This window comes from Alligator sinensis, unplaced genomic scaffold, assembly GCF_000455745.1.
Source record: "Alligator sinensis unplaced genomic scaffold, ASM45574v1 scaffold138_1, whole genome shotgun sequence".
NCBI lineage: Eukaryota > Metazoa > Chordata > Crocodylia > Alligatoridae > Alligator > Alligator sinensis.
The window spans coordinates 1,544,784-1,563,677 of NW_005841862.1; the positions used below are offsets into that span (position 1 = coordinate 1,544,784).

An 18,894-nucleotide genomic window follows, 5' to 3' on the forward strand; every position below is an offset into this window, starting at 1 on the left:
TGCCGTGACGGGGGTGGGGGACGGAGGGGTGGGGCGAGCCGGGCTCAGCTGTTTCCTCGTATTTGTTGTCAAGCCGCTGGGGTTGCTGGGAGAGCCTCGTTCTGGGAGCGCCCAGCTGCCTTCCGATTGGCCGCCGCCGGGCACGTGACCAGCACCAGCTGTCGGGCTGCCTCCCCTTCCCTCCCGCGCGGCTGCTGCCTTTGTGTCCTCCCCCCACTCCCCTCCCCTCCCCTCCCCTCTCCTCAGGCTGCAGAGTCTCTTCCTCTGGCTGATGCCCGAGTGGAGGGGGTGGGGGAGGCCTTGCTGATAGGGTCTCTGAACCCCACGGGGCCGTAATACTGCTTCCCCCCTCAGAGAGCAGCACAGTTACATGGGGCCAAGTCGTTATCCCCACAACCCCTGCCCCCGAGGATGGCTGTGGGGCCATGGAAGGAGGCGGGAAGCAACAAAGCAATTGAGTGGCGTTAGGAGTGAATTGGCCCAGGATTTGTTTGGCAAGGGGGGATGCTGGCTGGGGCAGGGGGCTGCACTAGGTGGCTACCCTTCCAGCCTTGCTTTCCTGTGAAAACGGGCTTGAAAATGGGTCCCCTCTCCACTGCTGGCTGGTCTAAGTGAAAGAGGTGGCAGGGCCCTGGGAAGCAGAGGGCTTTCCAAACCTTTCCTTGGCTGTTTGCAAACTAAAGCAAGGGCTTGACAGTCCTGCCAGCTGGACCTGCTGTTAGTGCTTACTTCCCTTTTTCTAACCCACTCAGGGCCGAGTGGATAATTTTAAACAGCAAAATTGGTTGGAGAATCTATTATTATCTGTCCTTTGATTTTGATGGCTTGCGCATTAGGACCACAGGAGAGGAAGCTAGTTTAAGGATACTTGGGAAGTCATCGTTCCTGTGTGCAGAAAGTAGGAATACAGGCAGGCCTTCTAAAAATGGCAGATGGGGAAAACATACTTTCTACTACATAGTTGACAACTGTCACTTCAGTGATACTTGGTCTTAAGTTTTAAAACAACTCAATTTTTTTTTTTTTAAACAAACATTAATGTTTCTTTCTGTCTTACCTTAAAGTCTAACCAGTTAGTCTCTAAGGTGCTACTCTGGCCTACCTTCTGCTTGACTTCAGACTAACACAGTTAACCACCTTTCTGTGCCCCCCACCTTTTCTGATTACAGTGATGGCAGGTATTTTGCTATATACTCATATGCTCTCCTTTTTTCTTTTTCCCACCCCTCCCATACTTACCAGCGCTATTTGTATAACCCTGCTCTAGTACTATAGGTAGTAGCACATGTCTGTCATGTAGCTGTCACTTGCAGAAGTTAATGGAAGGATGTTACAAAAATGTTGAAATAAAGTGCAGTCTTCCAAGCAAATATCTTTTGCCATTTTGAACTTAAAATGTCCTAGGGATACAGGTGGTCTCAACCCCCCCACCTCCACCCCAGTGATCCTGCAATGGATTCAATATGGATGAGATCTCACTTCTGTCTAGAAATTAGTGCAACTCCATATTGGTGCAGAGGTCTGCATGCACAGAGCTGGTTATAGGGCAGTAGTTTTCAACCTACTTAGATGCAAGGCACCCCTCTGTAACTTGTGGCTTGTACAGCCCTCCATTTCAAAAACTAGTTTACTTATTACAGGGCTTATCTCCTTGTAGAAGGGTCAGGCAGTAGCAGGGTGGGGAAGGAGCATCAGCCTGAGCCTGACCTTATCTGCTCACATCTGGAGCCTGAGCCTGACCTTATCTGCTCACATCTGGAGCCTGAGCCTGACCTTATCTGCTCACACTTGATCTCATGGCCCCCAGGGTGACCAGGTACTCTGGTCGAGAATCACTGTTACAGGGCCTCAGAGATTCTTCCAGGGTGGTTAGTTGGGTGTTTTATATTCCTGCTTTTCAACTCTTCATTTAAATATTAATAATTCATGTCTTCTTGAAGATTTGTTCCATCTGTCATGAGATGTTGAAACAGTCTTAAATAAACCCTGTGTCTGTGTTTGATAGGTTACTTCTATAGTTGAAGTATTTGCTCTGTTTGCTATTGGAATGATCTCAGCCATCTGATTATGATGACTTACTGCAGTAATATCATCTAGCTTTGTCTAATGGATCTGAATAACAAAAAATCTACTTTATTGTGGATTCTTGGGGCATTAAATTGGTTATGCTGGTTGCTTATCATTACAGGAAGGGGTGTGTGTGGGGAGCGGGGCTGTAGTTGTATAGTGTATTGTGCTGTATCACAAGTTATGCTAGACAAGAATAAGGAAGCCAATATGGTTTCAAGTAATATGTTATGCATGGTTTTTCCTTAAGAGAGAGACTTTATTTTAGAATGGCATAACTGACCAAATATTTTTATCTTTCATCTGTGAAACAGAATACAATGGTATTGAATTTGACTTAGTTCAAATTATACCTGTTACAGAACATCTTGCAGCTAACACGAATTAAGGTTAATATTGGATTAATCATTTATATAACTAACATTTTGCAGGTAAGCTATAACAGTGGATAGGTAAAGGGGCTCATTTTGTAATTGAGGGAACAGCATGTAGGAATCTTACTAACCATTACATAGCTACAATCCCTTTAGTCCTGACAGAAAAATACAAATTGTTAGCCCATATAGTGGTTTACAAATGGCAGTCATCAAAATGTCACTTATAATCTTAACCTCTTTTTTTCTCTCATTGTCTCCTAAAAAATCTGTACAGACTTGTCATCTTTGTTACCTTCCCTTTCTTATTTTTCAGAGTGTTTAACATATGTCTACAAGTCTAATTTTCCATAGATCTGATTCTTTGTTACTAAATGGGCTGTGGTCACTGCCTTTAGGTGTGGCTTAGCAGAAGGAAGATTTGCATGATGGAGTTCTGAGGTATATGTGAATAGCACAAACTAGAAACGTTACAGGCTGTCTCTGACAGGCTTATCAAGTCCTCATCTGTCCTCACTTTACTAGGAGCCCCCACAATGTTATAGCAATACTTCTGAAGTTAATAATGTTTTTCTCCTCTAAAATTATCAGTTAGCAGTTAAACCTTTTTTGGACCCAGATGTTCAATCGTATTTTGGTACCAAAGTCTTAATAAATGCCCAACTCCTATCCAAAGAGCCTGTCTCCTTTTTTTTTTTTTTGTCTCTCTCTCTTTTCAATCTATAAACTTAAGGCATCCTAAAATTATTCTAAGACCTTCTCTGCACTGGTGTGACTGAATCAGGGCAGTCTCCCATGGTGTAGTGTATTCTCAGTAGCTCTCCTATTCAGGTGGCTGTTGTACACTACAGGCATTGTAGATTTTTATGGATCCATGAATCTCTTTGTGCAGGTCAAAGCAAAATAGAAAGATCCCTGAATACGGGAGAAATGCCAGGGACTATGCTCTGCTGTACTTGGACTCTTGGCAACCTTCTACCGTGATATTTGTTTAAATTCTGTATCTGCTGTCAGACAGCCTGAGCCTGAAGTTCATTTTGATGAGCGCTGGTGGCAGTGTCTTGGAAAGTAAGAAATAGGCTTTATTATTTATTTAAGAATTCTTGAATTGGGGGTTTCTTTACTGTGTTGTTTTGCTTTGTAGCTTAACTAACTTTCCTTTTCTCTTACCTTCTCTAGGATGGTCTGGACTTAGTTCCACAGTGAGTATGTCATCTGAGCCTCTCTGTGGTTGTGTGAGCTTCACCCCTACCTAGGTGGGATGAGGCCCTTAGGGTATGTTTCACTTCTCAAGGGAGTAATGTCTGGAGTGACATAGCATAGGAAGGTAAATTTAATATAGTTGGAGATATGAAGAGACAGCATCTATCTTTGCTGCAGGTCCTTCATTTAGCAAACCTCTCTTGTTTCCACTCAACTTCAGGAAAGTGGTAGATAGGGCTGAAGCAACATGCAGATTTGCAGGGACAGTCCTCTGTAGTAGTAGGGTGACTAACCTTTGCTTGTTTATAGGTATAGTCCCACGGTATATTTCCTGAAAAAATTGTTAATGGACTTTAAAAATGTTAATAAAGCTTTATTTGGCATTATCTTTTCCTGTTGTCTGTTGCTTGCAAGGGTGAATATTGATGGGAGGTATGGTCAGAGCAAGTACCTGAAAATTACAACCTGGGTGGTGTTGATGTCAACGTAAACATTGTTACCCAAAGGACAGTGAACAACGGAGTAAAGCTTTGTAGGATTGCTTAGAGAAGACTCATTGTACCATGCTGCTATCATGTTTGTACTTCCTCTGGATGCTGGCACAGCACCTGTGTAGAGTGGTGAGGTAGTGAAAGGAATGGGGCTTAGGAATACTGTCCTGCGAACACCTAAAAGCCACATGTACCAGAAGTGCTTTTACAAAATTGGGAGTGAGTAATGTCTCCATAACATCCTGTAACCAAGTCCAAATAGTTAGATGGTATTACATAATGATCTGTAATAGGTATCCCAAAATTGCCAACCAGGACAATGATTGTGATGGTGTTTCTTATGATGCTGACTACAAAACGGAAGCATGTGCAGTCAGTCCATTTCATAAGTCACTGTCACTACCAAATGTGTGGATTGGACAAGAAATTAAAAGCTTTATTTTCCATTAATGGCTAAGTAACCAGCCCCTTCTCTTCTGTTTAAAGCAACAATTTAATGTTTGATCTCTATTTTAAAAATGCATATATGTTGCACGAGGACAGGCCAGTTGGGATTTGCTGTCTTGCACTCACTGGAGGGCAAAGAACAACTGGAGGCCATTAGGCTGCTTTGAGGAAAGGATGAGGGAGTGAGATGTCTTTACCCATTCTCCAGCATCTGTTTTTGTTGTTGTTGTTTGTTTGGGTTTTTGGGGGGGTCCTGCCCTGTGAATACCACAAATATCTACATCTCCCACTCTCTACGGCTTGCTCAGCCCACTGTTACCCATATGCTTGATTTCTGACAGTTGTGCTGCTGCCCCCAGGGCTCTGAATATCAACAGAAAACTTGAACAGCTTTCAGAGATCAGTTATAATCACTGGCACTGTTTCTTTGTAGATGTGGGGAGACAGCGTTGCTTTGGTTCATGGTCATCTTGTATTGGAAAAGTTTTTTGGTAACTGGAGGGTTCAAACTCTTAATGAAGGTTTGAATTCTTGAGAAACCAAACTCTCATTCACCATTGTTATCTGATGAAGTAGGTTGCCACCTGTGAAAGCTCATGCCTTTCTGAACTAGCTAAAGCAGGATGAAACCCTAGAGCAGTGCTTCCTAAATTTTTCCTCATTATGACCCCATTTATGGCCCCATTTCCTCAGCATGGCACCTCACTCAACCCACAGCCCCCTACCTCCACAACCCCATCTGCTGATTTTTGTGACACACTCCCCCCCCCACAATTGGGGTTGCAGCCCACAGTTTGGGAACCGCTGCCCTAAAGATTCCAGCTTCTGTCATTTAAGTTTCCCAATAGCTCTTCAGAAAGACAGTCTGTCCTGACTTAATGCAGCCCATAAGGGTCAAAATGTGGGCCTTGGGGCTTGTCTACATCAGTGCTGGTCTGGAGCCCTGCCCCTGCTGCTGTCATAGGTAAGTTGTCTGACCTGCCAGAAGTCCTTTGAGCCAGATCTGGTCTGAGGGGCCAGATAAATAGGACAGCCCTGTTTTAAGAGAGAGAATCCAGTGTGTCCTACATTGAGTTGTTTCAGTGTCCAACACGGAGGATAATGAACTCTTCTTTTTTACCTTAGTTTTATTCTCTTTTTTTTTCTAGTTTCAGCTTTCATACATGGATTTATATCTTTTAGTTTTTTGCTGTAGTAAAGAGACTTTTATTGTGAAAGTTTCCCTATAAAGGTACTTGAGTCACTTTTAAAACCTCTTGGATCCACTAAATGATGCCTTTCTGCAATCTCGCTATAAGTTACCATATTTATTTGATTCCAAGATGAGGATTTTGTTCCCCATTTAACATGGGGAGGGGGAAGCCCCTCATCTTGGAATCAAGTATGTGGCAGGGGGGTGGGGGACAGGTGCTGCAGCTCTGGTCCCAACCCTGAGTCGGGACTGGAGCCATAGCTGCTTCCTGCCAACCTTCCACCCACCTCCTGACCTCCCCCTCCCTGGCTTTACCATTGCTTTGGTGCCAGCAGGCTTTGTCCCCACTGCAGCACAGGGCATGGAGCATAGCCCCAGCCTGGCACTAGCAGTTGTGCCAGCTCCTGTGGAAGGGTAAGCGGGGCAGGGGTGAGGAGAAACAGGGGCTTGAGGCTGCAGGGGAGTAGACACAAGGCTTAGTAAGTGTGTATGGAGGGGAACAGGCAGTAGGAGGCAAGCTGCCTGCTTCTACCCTTACTGCCTTCCCCTACCTCCTGCCCGTCTCCTACCGCTGTTTCCTCTGCTGCAGTGGTGGGCACAAATATAAGATTATTCTCCAATAACGAAATTCTATACATGGAAAATTATAACGAATGTATGACTTTTCTATGTATGCAATCTAATTATTAGAGGGGGTCCATCTTAAATTTGGCATCATCTTGGATTTGGGTAAATAAGGTATGTTTTCTAGAACTTGAATCACTCTCAATCCTTTGCTGAGCCCTTTTTATATTTTCATAATATTTTGGGCACAATATTTCAGTAATAGTTTCTGTAAATACTGTATGCAGAAGTATTGCTGCCTCCTCTACTTCAGCTTCATATTCCTGTCATTGATTTGCGTTTCATCTCAGCTACACAGTTGTTTGAATGTGAGCCTTCAGCTGATTATTCACCCTTAAGTCTTGACATCATAGGTAACAGCATCCTGGAAAGCAGGCCATCTTACAGTGTAGGCTTCTAGAAGTTTAATTTGCTTTTGGCTATGTTCAAATGCATGTTTCTCAAATGAGCACACCTTATCAAGTGATCCTGCTAGATCTATACAACTGACCTGTTTCCATCTTTATTTTCCTTGCTTCCAATTCCAGTCACATACAAACTTCACTAGCAATGATTTTGTATGTTCTTTCAGTTCATTGATAACAATCCAGAGTAATGCTAGAAGTATCCCATTAAATGAGTATTCCCCATTTAAAGGCTTTTCATGAGCTTTTGGTTAACAGGTTTGTAATCTATCTAGTATTGGTCACCCTTTAAAAGATGAATGCTGCTTGGGATCTATGAGAATTTCATGTGGGAATAAGTCAGCTCACCTTTATCACCCATATTTGTGACATCTTCAAAAAGAAGTTTACCAGTTCCTTTTTACCAGAACTTTTCCCATGTGACCACGTTTAGTTATGCTATCATCTTTTTTAACTGATTGTGTATGGTATCTCCCTCTTCATGGTTTTTGCCCAGGGTCAATTCCAGGCTAACTAGCCCTTGGATTCCAAGGTCATCTTGATTATGCTAGTTAAATATTGACAGGATATTAGCTTTTTTCCTAGTACTCTGGAACATCCTTGTTGTAAGAAGTTTAGTGGAAATGCAACAGGAAGGCTTGAGAGAGCCTATTGGCCTTTTCCATTCTCTTGGCTGCAAGTTAGCCAGTACCTGCAAATTTCAAAATGTTCAGCTTCAATTGTTCTGTAACATCCTCCTGAATGACTGACTGAGTAGAAAGTGTCTTGTCTTATCACTGCCGGAGACATGAATATCTAATCCTCCTTATTTCCATAAAGATAACAAACAGTACTCATCAAATATTTCTACCTGTTGTACATTCTTATTAATACATTTACCATTCTTGCGTGGTATCTGGCCTAAGCCGTTGTTATATTTTGTTTGTTCTGTATAGTTAAACATATTGCAAGAATTCAATCTTATCCTTCAACCCTGCCAGCCATAGATTTAATTAATACCTTTTAGCATCCATTAGCAGTTTATTTGAATTTCATCATTGCTTCATGCCGTTAGGTTTGGCACCCTTTTTCCATTTTGTTTAAAAATGACTTAATCTTTTATTGCTTTCCTGTTCCGTCTTAGCTAGGAAAGAGGGTATCTCGCTGCCTAAATTAAATCACAATGTTGAACTACTCGATCAAGGTAGAGTGGTTTTGATTTTTCTTGAAAGAAGCTCAGCATATATGGAATCTGAAGATGCACAAATCTGTCCTTTTTGTTGCCTAGAGTTTCATGCACTTGAATAGAAGATAAAGGACTTTGAAAGGGTGTGTTGGATTCAGAGAACATATATTAACATGTTTTATTTAGATACTAAAATCATGTGCAATGTGTGCTGCTTTATTTTATTATCAAATCTTACCATACAAATTAGCATTACAAGGCAACTTGCCTTTACTTCCTACTACAGTGATTCTTGTAGATGGGAGTGGGTCTCCTGCATATTGTTTGTTTGGTCTTGGCACCCTGGGGTGCCTTGAAATTCTTTCAGGGGTGCTGAGGGGCACCATGCAATGTTAGCTCTGGTAGGTGTACAAACATGATTCACAAAATAGACTCAGATTTCAAATAGGAATTCATAGGATTAAAAACATTCTGACCTGTTGAGTAATTGTGACAAAAGAATTGCTCCCTTATTTTTCTGCATTCAAAAACACAAGCGTGAATTTAAGAGTTGGCATTTTCCAAGGGGTGCCTTGTGTCCGAAAAGCTTGAGAACCACTGTCCTAATCACCCTCTGTCTGTGGAAGCATATTCATTCAGTTAGCGATTGCACCCTTGAGAAACTGAAATAGAAAAATATTGAACTTAAATCTTTCTGTGTACATTCAACATAAGATTCACAGTGTGAAGTCAGACTATGGGCCAGATCCTTCTCCGCTTATTAGACATCAGAGTCTCTAACTGGATTGCTATTTTTGCAACTTAATTGTAACCCTTCCTAAAAAAGGCTCAGAGCAGCAAGAGAACAAAACAGCATAAGAGGAACTAGCATATCCAAATAAAACAGAGACCACTAAATAACATCTCAGATTAGCTTTGTTTGCTAAATGCCTGCCCTAATAAAAAGGTCTTGTAGCACTTCTGAAAGATGTCCAGGCTTGGGCACTTGTGGGTCTCAAGGGAGGGAGTGCCAGAGCTGAGGAGAAACTCCTGAGAACAAGCTCCCACATCTTTTTGCCAAGTAGATGAAACATACTGAAGGCACTTGCAAGAGGTTGTTCCTCGCTAACGCAAGGGATTGCAATAGGGTATAAGGGAGAAGGCAATCCCTTAGGTATGTAGGATCTAGGGCCTAATAAGTCCAAACTGGCACCTTGAATTTTGCCCAGAAAGCTATTGGGAGTGCAGAAACTCTAGAACTGGAGTTATGTGGTCCTGCTAGAGTTCCCTGAAAAAAATTAATGCAAAAAAGTGGGTGGGTCTTCTTCCTCCATGCTTTTATCTGCAATTTAGTTTTAAAGCTAAAATGAAGGTTCACTACAAAACAAGACACCATTTAGCAAGATAGAAGAGGGTTGCTCTTCATTGCTTAAGTATCATTTAGATGCCTAATAAGTGAAATGGGATCAAGCGGCAGCATGTGTCCATCAAATTAAAGTGGTAATAATCAGTCTTTGCTTTAGTAGAAAATGAAACGGCCTTCCTTGCACCTAATGCATCAAGTTTATTATACTGTGCTTTACATAGAAGGAGAAAGATATTCCTTTTGGATATGAAGCACAAAGCTATATTGATCTGAACTTCTATAAGTGTAGTAATAAATCTTGCTTAAAGGAGAAATCAAAATTGGACAACTTAAATACCTTGCACAAGAAAGACTATCTTTCTTATGGGACATCATCCGATTTGATTTGATTTTTGGTGTCATTTTAAATATGAAAATATCTTGGTAATTTCAATTGGCTTGCTTTTTTTAACCCGCAAAAGGACCTTAAATTAAAAGAATTGATCAGATGCTTCAGTAACAGTGCCCTAGAAATTCCCAAGGTTGATCTGTATAAATATTTAAAGTTATTTTAAATGGAAAGTTTTTATACCATCCGTCTCCTTGTAAAACCTCTGGAGAAATGAGTTGTTTATATGAAAGAGCATCTGAATTTTAACTTGGTATGTGAAACGTAGATGGTGCTGCGTTCTGCAACAGCCAGTAAAGTCTATTGCGTTACAGCAGTGGTTTTTGGCCTGCGGTCCATAGACCTGTGGGGGTCCACAGACTATGTCCAAGGGGTCTGTGAAAGATGACTGTGATCCATCAAAAGTATGCGAATGCCCACACTTACAATTCAAAAGGGTCTGCACCTTCATTCTAAACTTCCAAAGGGGTCCACACCTCCATTCAAAATATCTTAGGGGTTTGCAAATGAAAAAGTCTCTGTAATGCTGTGGGTTTCAACCTAAAAAATGACCTGGAGGGTGCTTTTGAGACCATTTATAATAGCGATGTGTTAGTATGTGGTCACACATGATGAGCTTGGGGAGATGACAAAATAAGTATTGAAAAACAAAAGGTGACTCAGAAAAATTTAAACTGTAATTCATTTTATGATCTCAGGTTAGGTACAGGCATTCAAAAAGCCCGAGGCAGAATCAGTTTAAGTTGCATGATTTTCTGTAAGCAGCATAGTTTGGATTTGTGGCAAACAGAACACACGTTGACCCTTTTGGGGTGGGGCAGGGCAAATCTTAGACTGGGTTCTGCCATTTTAAACCAGTTTGTGCGCTGAACTTCTGTTTAAGGTATAGACCAGTTTCCAATCACTTATGCCAGTAAAAGCATTGGTCTCCAACCTTTATAAGTAAGAGATCATCTTTTGGCATTTAAAAGCAACCCAAGATCTACCATGCACTGCCACCACGCTTCCCTCCACCCAGCAGATAAGTCTGTGGGGAGGGAAGCGGGGGCAGATCGAGGCAAAGGGAGAAAAAATTATTTGGGGGCATGCCACCCCAGCAGGTAAGTCCTACCCGGCTGGTGCCCCACTCAAGTTACCCCTGCTCCTGCATCTGCGGCACTGTCCCTCACCGCGCGGGCCTCTGTCTAGCCCCTGCCCCTTCCCTCCCCTGCAGACTGACCTGCTAGGTTAGGGCGTGTGCATGCATGCATGTGGGCACTCAGCTCCCAACCCCAGCCTTGGATCGACTCCAAAAGGCTCCGAGATCTACCAGTGGATCGAGAGGCACTGGTTGGTGACCACTGAGTAAAAATATAATATCTGTACTTGGCCTCGGTGGTGTAGCTTCTAATGTTGACTAAAATGAGTCTCATGGATTATGTTGGAATGGAGTTTGGGGGCTTTGCTAACGAGAATGAATTCCTGGGGAAGGAGAACAGACTTTTGAATACATAAGCCACGGTATCATAAAGCTGTGGTTGCAGTCTGTATATGTCTGAGTTACTGCTCTTTTCTTGGCATATTGCCTGCTGATGTACTTCATTTGTCATAATGTACTCCTCATCTTGTGCATCCTGTCTCTTCCCCCCGCCCCCCTTGTAGTTGTTCAGAACATTCCAGCTTTTTGCCTGGCTTATATCTTGTCCTGTGGCAGCAATATAAGGAAATGACCATTGGCAATTATGCACGCACAGGCTATGCTGTAAAATAGCTGCTTTAAAGAAGACAACGACTCTCTAGAACTGCTGGAGGGCCATGTTGAATTTCCTTTGTGTTTATATCACATATTTGAGGAGACTTACCAGCAGTGTGTTGCAAGTCACATTCCCCTTCTTGGCATGCCTTGTGTGTGTGTACTTAAAATATCGTACTAGTAGGATGAACATTTGTAGAAGAGAACCTTTTCATTTTGGTGAGGCTTGTAATCTCTCTTTCCATCAAAGTTGAAGAATAAAGAGTGAATGCCAACTGTAACTGAGTGCAGTAATTCATATATACATTTATTTATATGTTCACTAACTTGAATTGCCCTGCAGAATGCTTTGGCCTCCTGTTAGAAAGGAAGCCTTCTGTGAATTTTTTTGCATGAATGAAATATTTCAGCTCTTGCTTTTAGGTTCTGAGTCTAGATTTAAAGAAGCTTAATAAAATGGGCAGAATCTTCCTGGATCACATTGGTGGCACTCGCCTGTTCTCCTGTGCAAATTGTGACACAATCTTGACCAATCGCTCAGAGCTCATATCCACACGCTTTACAGGGGCCACAGGAAGAGCCTTCCTGTTCAACAAGGTCGGTAAGAAGTCAGATGCCTAGAAAACCCAATCTGTCAGATATTAAAGCTCACTGTGATTTAAGGATTCCTGTTTCTTAGTTAAAATTGAACACCAGGAGATCAGGGGTTTTTTGGACTGTCTTCAGATTCCCATTGGAAAGTTGCTGTAAACTGTTGAAGTGTTTTTGTTACCTGCAGTACTGAAATGCTGGGGGAAGGGGGGGTTTGTAAAGTTAGCATCCTCTTGCCAGAGTGCATGTAATTAAACTTTACTCCGAGTTCTCTAATGTATGGGTATGTTAATACACTTGAATTTCACTTGTCTTTATGTAAGGGACTGCACTCAATCTGACTTCCTACTAGCTCAGTATATTTTGGCAGTATTATCCAAATTCCCTGTGGAAGAAACCAGTTGTGGCTTTGACCTGCAACCCCAATTTGAATTGCTTAATGTATCAAGCTCTTTAAATTTAAGAATCTCTAATCAAATTGTCAAAAGTATTGTTCCTCTTCAGCAAATTATGTACAGGCACTCCTGACTTAACGACCAAGTTCCGTTCCTACGACTCGGTCGTTAAGCGAATTGGTCGATAAGCGAGGAGCCTCCCCTTACCGACCGCAGTCGGCCCCCAGGGAAACAGCCGGGGACGGGAAGGCGCTGGCCATGGCGGTGAGTCCTGGCTGCTGCCCTCCAGGTGGATGCTTCTCCCCCCTCGTGGGTTCGCGGAGCCGGCTGGAGGGTGCCGGGCTCAGCTCCACGTCCCCCTCAGCTTGACGCTGAGATGCCGCGCTGCTGAGACGCCGCGCTGCTGACCAGCTCTACGACTCTACGGAGAGCTGGTCGTAAGTCCGCGCAGTCGTTAAACAGGTAGGTCGTTAAGTGAGGAGTACCTGTACACTGATTTCACCTGCCTGGTTGTTGTAAAAAGTTGAGATAGAGGTACCTCTTTTGGTTCTTGCTCAGATAATACATGACACACGTGTAATAATCCTAATAGGTATGCTATCAAGTTTGGCTTTTTCAAGATGTTATTGATCATTAATCTCTTTCAAAGGTGAGATTTTTCAAAAGCACTTAAATGTTTACCTTGTCCCCCTAAATTTCCTAGATGGTTTTGCAAGAGGCAAGGGTTTTTGTGGGTGATGTCTTTTATTGGACCAATTGCATAGCTGAGATACAGTCAGACAAGCATTTCAATACAAGGCATTCTTTATCAGATCTTCATTAGGTGCTTTTGGAAATCCCATTTTTGAGTATTTTTATGTACATTTTGTAATTCATAATCCAATGACTAGATGTTTGCCCGATTTGAAGGAGGCAGCCATCCAATTTTACATGCAAAGTATGGGGGCCAGCTGCTATTCTTAAGGGATTAGTGCAGTGTGGGGCCCCCCATGCCTCTGGCTGAAGGGCCCTAGCGGCCCTGCCCCTTGCTGATGATTTGGAAGAGGGCTCTGTCATGAGTCCTCATCCCTCACTGCTGATTTGTGGAGCGGAGTGGGGCTGCACGACTGCCAGCACTCAGCCCATCATCGGCAAGGGGCAGGGGCGATGGCCATCTTGCCTGCTTGCTTTTGTGCTGACACCCCTGTTCATGGTGGGCTGCACGGCCAAGAAGACTGCTGGCTCCCAGTGGAGAGCTAGCAGTTTATTTTTAGTAAGGCACGCGTCTTTCCCTCCCCCCATGGATTTTGCGGCAATCCCAATTTTGTGATTTCTGCACAATCGTGATTTGGGTAGGTCCCTACCAATGACCAAAGTCATCCATTTGCTGTGATCACCTCTATTATGAAAAATGGGTTTGGTAACTCAAAAGGTGACTGGACATCAAGGATGGTTCCATTAATAAGCTGTCACATTGTGTATAGTTGTGATCTAACTGGTAAGCCTTAGCTGGGCTAACCAAGCTGCACTCCTGGTGCCTCTTGTGTAAGTATCATATTTGTGTTTGACAAACACTAAAGCCTTAAAACATCTATCCAAGATAAGTCCTAAACAGCTCTCCATTCAGGCAACAGAATCGCAGCCTGTTGGTATAATTACGGCCTGTTGCATTTTGGCTGTTAGTGTACATAGTGCTATAGGATTTTTGCTTAAACTAATTTCATTTTTGATGGGTACCTATAATGTTCCTAGCAACTGCAAAACAGTTTAAAGGTTCTTGCCTTGGTTAGGCTAAACCTTTCTATTCTTCATGCCCTCAATTTTTCCATAGGTAGTGAATCTGCAGTACAGTGAAGTTCAGGACCGCGTCATGCTTACTGGCCGCCACATGGTTCGGGACGTGAGCTGCAAGAACTGCAACAGTAAACTGGGCTGGATCTATGAATTTGCCACTGAAGACAGCCAGCGCTATAAGGAAGGTCGTGTCATCCTGGAAAGGGCTTTGGTCCGAGAGAGCGAGGGATTTGAGGAGCATGTTCCGTCTGATAATTCCTGAAGAGATTTCTGTCTTTCTGGGTTTTCTTCACTGAAACTTAAAAAAAAAAAAAAAAAAAAAAAAAAAAAAAAAAAAATCTACTTGCATACACTGTCACCTTAGCATCAGAGTCAGATTCATGAACTGCAGAGTGGGAAAGATGTGAGAATTTCAGATGGAACTTTCCTTTCTTTATTCCATTTACTTCGGTTTTTTACTTTCCCTCCAACAGCTGTTTGTAGAGAGAATGTTATGCAGATGCTGCAACTTTTTTTTCCTCTTTACATATATATCTCTTAGATCCAAGACCTGTCTGCAGATATGAAAGGGCTAAAAGGAAAATAATTGGGGATATTTCTTTTGTTAGAGAAATTGGTGGGTTTCTTTTTTAGCTTGCATAAACTCTGATATGTCACCAGAAAATATGTTAAGCCTCAAGGTGACTTTTAATTTATTTTCTAGCGTTTGAGTTATTTTGAAACTTTTTCTTTACCCAGTCCTTTCATCTGACTTGCTAGTTTAAGATAAGATCCAAATTTATGATCGAGTGCTAAAGGTTCAGTGTTGGTATAGCTTGTGCTGGCCATTGTGCCATATTCTTGTTGAAGTTGATTGGTAGCACAGAGCCCATTCTTTCTTGTCATTCTTGACCCAAAGATGTTACCATTTCTCATTTAATCATAAGGTCCCTTTCACCACATAACTGGTGTTGATTGGAAACTATCTTTGAAATAGGGCAAAACTGCTTGGCTCTCTTTCTTTTAACTAATGTAACTTATAAGCATAGTAATAATTTAAAGTAATAGTTGTATGTTTTAGTCTTGTGTTGCTTTAACAATCAGAAGCTGTGTTTGTAATTAGAGGGGTCCTCTGAGTAATTACTGTTGCAGCAGTAATGTTTTTTTCCCCCTCCATCTCTTAACTAATTTTGTTCAAATAGACAAAGCTGTAGCAAGCTCTTGGTCAGGTAGCCTTTGTTTTTAACCCAAGACTTTGTATTTAAAACACAGCTGCTGGGGTGAAGGAGGAGAATGCCAGCATGTGCATTCATGCATATGATCTGCATCTCCCTAAATGACTAAACTTTGTTTTCAGATGCTGCTTCTGGTATCAAAACTCTTAACTCTCTCTGCGTCTCTACTTTTGCACCTTGCCATTGTCATGTTTAAACCTTTTTATGTTTTGGAGCAGCAGAACATGCTTGCCTGGTAGTAATTACTGACTCTATTCTGGCTTTCTCATTGTAGAGGTCAGTGGTGTCTAAACAGTGAGATTTTGCTTATGCAGCGGCAAAAATGTTGTCTATTTAACTTAACTCAAGGGTGGCCAAACATTGTGACTTAGGATTTCGCTGACAACTTGCTAAGAGTCCAAGGACTCTACCTAAATTGAATGTTGCAATTACGTACAGTTCTTTATTGGATTTGGTGTCTGCCTGAATTTTGACTTTTCTTTATAGACAAATCAGTTGCTAGTAGCTCCCCTAACAGACCACGCAAGTGAAACGTGGTATTTATTTCCTGGAGCTGCCACAGAGAAGTGGAGAGGGGAGGAATGGCAGATGTAGGCCCCAGCCTTTCGTAATCATCATTTCCCCTTGGCCATGCTTCCATATCAAACACAGTAGAGTGGAGATGGCCAATATCCTGCATGGATGTCCTGATATCCTTCTTTTGGCTGCTGGGCTGTATTTTGGACACCCCTGTCTTAAAGCTGTCATCTACTAACTTAAAAGTATCTTTATTTGAGAACCATGCCACTTTTGAAAGAGGACAGTGTACCAGAGCTATGTTTGAATCAAGTTGCATAAACAGTAGTGTACTTGTGTCTCAAATGAGTCAACTCTTACATGATTACGGTAGAATCCTCCTGTATTGTAACTTCAGTCCTTCACAAATCCAAATGCTGCCATTAGCATGGTCTTCTGCAGTACTCTTCATGTACTTCTGGTGTTATAGTACAATAAAGTATGTTTTGTCCTGAAATGTCTCTTGCTGCTTTTTGTTCTTTAGATCTTTGTGTATTTGCAAAACTGAGTATTTTGGAGCATTCAGTAGTTGAGCTCATGTCTGAGATTCCACAACCTGAGACAAAAAATAAATCCTAACTGCTCTTATCAGCTGCTCACAATACTAGCACTATGCGTGGTGTAGGAGATACAAAGCACAACTGCTGAAATAGTAGAAAATTAAAATAAAAATAGAAATAAAACAAGCAGGATGTGATCTTTTTAATGAGAGGGCTGCATACCACATTTCTTCTGTCTTCTGGGAGACCGGATGCCTAGGAACAGACAGGTCTCAGTTCCCACCCTTTCCCACTGTTACATTTTTAAATGGTGTGAGAGAGAGAGGGATATATCTTGAGCGCGCACGCACACACACACGCACACACACACACACACGTATATGCACATTTGTATTGGATATATAATAAAAACATGGGATTCCAAGAAAATGCTTGCTTGCATGTATGAGCTATTTTGTGCAGAAACATTCTGTAGTACCTGAGTATATAGCAGGGGTAGGCAAAATGGTAGATCCAGCTGGCAGCCAGACTCCATTTCCCAGCAGCCCCTGCCTGCATCTCTGTAGCCAGTTTCCATGGAGATCCCAGGAGGGGTGGGGCCATGACAGTGGGGCTAGGGTTTCCAAAGAGACCAGCCCAAGCAGCACTGGCAGGGAGCTGCTTCATGGCTGGTGCCAGGATTTTGCAGTGGTGATAGTGTGGTCTGGAGCCAAGGTAGAGCTGCGATGAGCTGCTCACACCCTGCTGGAGCAGAGCCCTGATTCGCTTTCAGCGTGCCTGTACTCGGGGCATGAGGGCAGCAGATCACGGCTCTGCCCTAGCTCTGGATCATGCTGTCAACACCACAAAATCTCAGCCCCAGCCCTGGAGCAGCTCCCATCCAGCCACATGCCCGGCCAGCACTGCTTGGGCTGGTCTCCATGGAATCCCTGGCCCTGCACTGTTATGGCTCTGCCCCTTCTGGGGTCTCCATGGAAACCAGCTACAGTGACATGGGCCAGGGCTGCTGGGAAGTGGAGTCAGCTGCAGGCCAAATCTGGCCGACAAGCCAAACTTTGCTCACTCCTGGTGTATAGCCTCTTCATCCAGCCATAAGACTTGTGAAATACAAGACTTGTAAAATGGAAGTCAGCGCATTTCCCTATGCACTGTGATGAGACCCTTATTAGAATGAAGGGATTAAGGCTAAGTACAGACAGTCCAAAATCCCAAGGCTGAGTCAATCCAATCTTTGCAATTTAGTCTAAGCTGCAAAGATTAAACTGAGAAACAGTTGGACACACACTTACCTTTGATTCAGGAAATGCAGCCACATGCCTGCAGTGGCTCAGGCCAGAAGCTAGGAGATGCTCAAGCATGGCTCTCTGACACTTTCTCTTCCTGCTGCCCCTGAGGTCTCTGGGATTTGCAGTCCAGCATCACAGCAGCAGGACCACAGCAGCAGGACACTGCAGGGTTGCTTATCACTACTTCTGCTTCCAGGTGCCTCTGGGATTTATAGTCCACAGTTGCAGCCAGCAGTGACTTTCAGTAGGTTTAGCAGGGCAGCTCTGTACACAGGGAAGGAGGGTTTAACCCCTGGCCCCAGACCCCAGCCAGGGTTTGCCTGGGAGGAGGGGAGGGCTGTCACTTCTCTTCCCCTTCACCACACCCCACCTCCTTTTCTGCTAGAGCAGACAGCACAGCCTAGCCCAGGGCCAGAAAGCATGCTGGGGGACTGTGATTTAACTTGAACTAGGAAGGGATCTGGGACTGAAGTTTCATAACCTGGTTTGACCCAAATCAGTTAAGTCTGATACTACATTCAACCAGGTTTATCTTAAACTAGTTTCAGCCATTTTGAAACTGGTTTATATGCACTGAACTTGTTGTGTTTTAGGTTTAAACCAGTTTCTGATCACTTAAACCAGTTTATGTGAAACTTCTGTCCCTAGCTTAAGAGTCTTCAAGTCTCAAGCAGGATTAAAATTGTATTCCATGTATTTTGATTTACTCTTTGACTCTACATGTTACGTCTTCTACTTCAATAGTGCTGCGATAGTATTGTTGTCTGCAAAGACAGTGAGTTCGTGCCCGGTGCGCTTTTGCCAACAAACACACAGGGGTGGAGGATCCAACTTAATCTTTATTATTCCAAGTCTGCGCAGAAAGGGGGTACTTGGCGATCGTTCGCAAAGCAAGCACCCACCCAGCCTAGTTGGCGTTAGCCTTATATAGTTTTCTCTCACCCAACACGCTGTGCAGTTACTATTGGTTGCTTCTTTTAGCCCATGCGCACATTACCTTAGCCACAGAACATGCCTGTACTTGCCTACGTGGCATCTTTTCTCAGCAAGCAATCTCTTCTTATCTTACATACACCACACCCCGCCCAGTGTCAGCAAACTGCTTCATGCATTTAGCTAGATAGAATTAGAAAAAGCGTACATCTTGC

The 18,894-nt window shown here is 43.0% G+C and overlaps 1 protein-coding gene across 2 annotated transcripts; it reads left to right on the plus strand.

Moving 5' to 3' along the window:
* The first annotated feature begins 3,315 nt into the window (after positions 1-3,315).
* On the plus strand, positions 3,316-15,007 carry YPEL5 (yippee like 5). Of its 2 annotated transcripts, XM_006016547.3 has the most exons (4): positions 3,317-3,509; positions 3,621-3,643; positions 11,856-12,029; positions 14,229-15,007. In XM_006016547.3, the coding sequence occupies exons 1-4, from the start codon at positions 3,482-3,484 to the stop codon at positions 14,451-14,453; spliced, it is 450 nt and encodes a 149-aa protein (XP_006016609.1). In that variant the 5' UTR covers positions 3,317-3,481; the 3' UTR covers positions 14,454-15,007. The 2 variants fall into 2 exon arrangements, with proteins under 2 accessions (XP_025071779.1, XP_006016609.1); XM_025215994.1 differs by lacking the exon at positions 3,621-3,643 and having other exon boundaries at positions 3,316-3,509.
* Positions 15,008-18,894: the final 3,887 nt, after the last annotated feature.